Source organism: Callorhinchus milii, unplaced genomic scaffold (assembly GCF_018977255.1).
Source record: "Callorhinchus milii isolate IMCB2004 unplaced genomic scaffold, IMCB_Cmil_1.0 Scaffold15, whole genome shotgun sequence".
In the NCBI taxonomy this organism is placed as follows: Eukaryota; Metazoa; Chordata; class Chondrichthyes; order Chimaeriformes; family Callorhinchidae; genus Callorhinchus; species Callorhinchus milii.
The window spans coordinates 493,888-498,185 of NW_024704756.1; the positions used below are offsets into that span (position 1 = coordinate 493,888).

A 4,298-nucleotide genomic window follows, 5' to 3' on the forward strand; every position below is an offset into this window, starting at 1 on the left:
CAGAGCCAAACACACCACCATCCCCTGCCCAATCACAGACCCAACTCCAACCACAGCCCCAACTCCAATCACAGCCCCAACCACAACCACAGTCACAAACCCAAACAGAGCCCCAACTCCAAACCCAACTCCTACCACAGCCCCAATGGCAGCTACAACACAAACCCCAATCCCAAATGCAGCCGCAAATCCAAACACAGCCAAAAACACAAACAAAGCCCGAACTCGAACAATATACCCAACTCCAACTAAATAACCAAGTACAGCCCCAACCCCAATTGCAATCCCAACCACAGCCTCAACTCCAATGACAGCCCCAACCACTGTACCAACCACAGCACCAACTCCAAACCCAACTTCAACCACAGCCCCCAAACCAGCTCCAACCCCAACCATAGCCTAACCAGAAACCCAACCACAGCACCAAACCCAACCACAGCACCAACTGCAACCACTGCCCCAATCTCAACCCCAACCACAGTCTGAAGTTTAACAACAGCCCCAACCACAGAACAAACACAAACAGAACACCAACTCCAACCACAGCCCCAACTCCAACCACAGCACCATCTCCAACCACTGCCCCAACCCAAACCTCAACCACAGCCCCAATCTCAACCCCAATCACAGTCCCAACTCGAACGACAGCCCCAACCCCAGCCACAATCACAGCCCCAACCCCAAACACAGTCACAACCACAGCCCCAACAACAACCACAACCACAGCCCCAAAACCAAAACTCCAATGGCAGCCCCAAACCCAACCACAGCCCCAACTCCAAACCCAACACCAACCACAGCCCGAAATCCAAACACAGCCCCAACTCCAACCACACCACCACAGCACCAACTCCAAGCACAGATCAAACTCCAACCATAGCCCTATCCCCAACAACAGCTCCAACAACAACCCCAACCACAGCCCCAACCCCAAACACAGCCCCAATCATAGCCTTAAGTACAACAGAGCCAAACACAGCCTCAACCCTTATCCCAACCACAGACCCAGCTCCCAACCATAGCCCCAACTCCAATCACAGCCCCAAACCACAACCCCAACCACAGTACCGACTCAAACTGCAGCCCCAACTACAACCACAGCAAACCCAAACACAGCCCCAACCCCAATCCAAAACCCAACCACAGCTCCAAACCCAATTCCAACGACAGCACCAAACCCAACCACAGCACCAACACCAACCACAGCCCCAACTCCAACCACAGCTTAAGTCCCAAAACCAACACCAGCCCCAACCAATTCCAACCACAAACACAGTTCCAAATCCAAACACAGCCCCCAAAACAGCCCCGACTCCAACCACACCACTTACCACAGCACCAACTCCAAACACAAACCAAACTCCAATCACAGCCCCAACCCCAATCCGAAGCCCAACCACAGCCCCAACTCCAAATGCAAATCCAACCACAGCTCCAGGCCCAACCACAGCCCCAATGGAGCTTTGGTTGGAGGTTCGGTTGGAGTTGGGGCTATGGTTGGGGTTTGGATTTGAGTTGGGGTAGTGGTTGGTGTTGGGGCTGTGCTTGGGCCTGGAGCTGTGGTTGGAGTTGGGTTTGGAGTTGGAGCTGTGGTTGGGGTTTGGATTTCAGTTGGGTTTGTGGTTGGTGTTGGGGCTGTGTTTGGGTCTGGAGCTGTGGTTGGAGTTGGGTTTGGAGTTGGGGTTGTGCTTGGGGGTTGGATTTGAGTTGGGGTTGTGGTTGGTGTTGGGTCTGTGTTTGGGTCTGGAGCTGTGGTTGGAGTTGAGTTTGGAGTTGGGGCTGTGGTGGGAGTTGGGGCTGTGGTTGGGGTTGTGTTTTGGACTGTGAATGGAGTTGGGGCTTTGGTTGGGTTTGTGGCTGTGGTTGGAGTTGGAGCTGCAGTTGGAGTTGATGCTATGGTTGGGACTGTGTTTTGGACTATGATTGGAGTTGGGGCTGTGGTTGGAGTTGGGGCTGTGGTTGGAATTGAGTCTGTGGTTGGCACTGTGGTTGTGGTTAGGGCTATGATTGGAACTGTGTTTGGGGTTCGGGCTATGATTGGGGCTGTTTTTGGGGCTGTGGTTGGAATTCGGGCTGTGTTTGTGGTTGGGATTGGGGTTGTTGTTAGTGTTGGGGCTGTGGTTGTGACTGTGGTTCATGTTGGAGCTGTAGTTGGTGTTGGGTTGGAGTTGGAGCTCTAGTTGGTGTGCAACGCCAACTCCAACCACAACCCCAACCTCATCCCCAACACCAACTGCAACTACAGTCCCAACTCCAAACACAGCCCCAACCACAGCCCTAACCTCAGCCCCAAATCCAACCACTGTCCAACCACAGCCCCAACCCTATATCCCAAACCCAACCTCAGCCCTAAATCCAACAACTGCCCCAACCACAGAACCAACCACAGCACCGACTCTTACCACAGCCCCAACTCCAACCATAGCCCCAAACACAGCCCAACCCACAACGACAGACCCAACCACAGCCCCAACCCTAATCCTAAACCCAACCTCAACCCCAAATCCAACGACTGCCCCAACTACAGAACCAATCACAGCCCCAACCCCAACCACAGACCCAAACACAGCCCAACCTCAACGACAGACCCAACCACAGCCTGAACCACAGCCCCAACTGCATCCCCAATCCAAGCCTCAACGATAGCTGAAACAACAGTCCCAACCTCCAACAACAGCCCCTACGCCAATCCCAAACCCAACCAAAGCCCCTACAACAACCACAGGCCCAATTGCAGCCCCAAACAATCCTCAACTCCAACAACAGCCCCAAAACCAACTCCAACCCCAAACATAGCCCAACCAGAACCCCAACCCGAGCTTCAATCCCAACCACAGACCCATCTGCAAACACAGCCCCAAACCAAACTCCAACCACAACCCCAACCACAAATCCAATCTCAACCCCAAACACAGCCCCAGCCCAAATCCAAGCACAGTTGCAATCTCAACCACAGCCCTACCATAGCCCCAACCCCAACCACAGCCCCAACACCAACCAGAGCCCCAACCACAGCCCCAATCCCAACCCCAACCTCAGCCCCAATCCCAACGACAGACAGAACCATAGCCCCAACCACCGTCCCAGCCAATCAGAGCCCCAACCACAATCTCAACCACAGCACCAACAACAACAACAAAATTACATTTATAGAGTGCCTTTCACATCAGGAGGATATCCCAAGATGCTGGACAGTCCAGGTCAGGAGCCAAGCATGGGGGAGGGGTGTAGAGGTAAGGGAAGGCAGAGAGGTGGGAGAGCGACTGAAGGCACAATCGAAGAGGAGGGTCTTGGGACCGGCCTTGAAGTAGGCAAGGGATGAAACAAGGCGAAGGGACTATGGGATGGAGTTCCAGAGTGTGGTGGCAGAGAGGCTGAAAGCCCGGCCAATGATGGTAGGTTGGATTGGGCGGGAGACATGGCGCAAATCCTCCTTTTAGCAGCCCGCTAAAAGGAGGATTTGGAGGTTGGTTGGGAGTCAGCAGTTCAGAGAGGTAGGAGGGGGCAAGGCCATGGATGGCCTTGAAAGTGAGGACAAGGATCTTGAACTCAATCCTCTGGGGTATGGGGAGCAAGTGGAGTCATGCAATGGTGGGAGTGATGGGGCACGGAGCCTGGTGTGTGAGAGTACACAAGCTGCAGAGTTTTGGATGATCTACAGCTTGTGAAGGGAAGAGTTGGGAAGGCTGATGAGGAGGGAGTCTCCATAATTGAGTCTTCATGTGACGAATGCATAGATAAGTTTTTCAGCAGCCTGAGAGGTGAGGCAGTGGCGGAGTCTGGCAATGTTGCGGAGGTGGTGGTAGGCAGTGCGGGAGAAAGGACTGTTCAGGGTCAAATAAGACACCCAGGTTCCTGACTGGCTTAGTGATGTTGAGTGTGCAGCCATGGAGGCTGATGCTGCTAGCACCTGAGGTGCAGAGGCAGTGGTGCGAGCCAATCAGGAAGGCCTCAGTTTTGCTGACGTAGATTTGGAGAAAGTTCCTCGTCCAGGACTTGTCGGACAGGCAGTTGGTCAAGACGACAGTAGTCCTGGAGTTCAGGGTGGAGGCAGAGAGGTAGAGTTGGGTGTCATCTGCATACATATGGAAATTTACCTCATGACTGAGGATGATGTCACCAAGGGGGAGCATGTAGAGGATGAAGAGGAGGGGACGGAGGACAGAGCCCTGAGGAACACCACACGAGACAGTGCAGGGGCTGGAGGAGAAACTATTTGCTGAGATGAAGTGGAGGCGGTGTGAAAGGTAGGACCTGAACCAGTCAAGGACAGAACCTTGAAGGTTGAGGTGGAAGGA

General features: G+C 53.7%; 1 protein-coding gene across 1 annotated transcript; it reads left to right on the forward strand.

Moving 5' to 3' along the window:
* The first annotated feature begins 307 nt into the window (after positions 1 to 307).
* LOC121850207 (circumsporozoite protein-like) lies at positions 308 to 1,038 on the forward strand. The gene is made up of 3 exons (XM_042340800.1): positions 308 to 325; positions 500 to 667; positions 801 to 1,038. Exons 1-3 carry the CDS (start codon positions 308 to 310, stop codon positions 1,020 to 1,022), a joined length of 408 nt encoding a protein of 135 aa, XP_042196734.1. The 3' UTR covers positions 1,023 to 1,038.
* Positions 1,039 to 4,298: the final 3,260 nt, after the last annotated feature.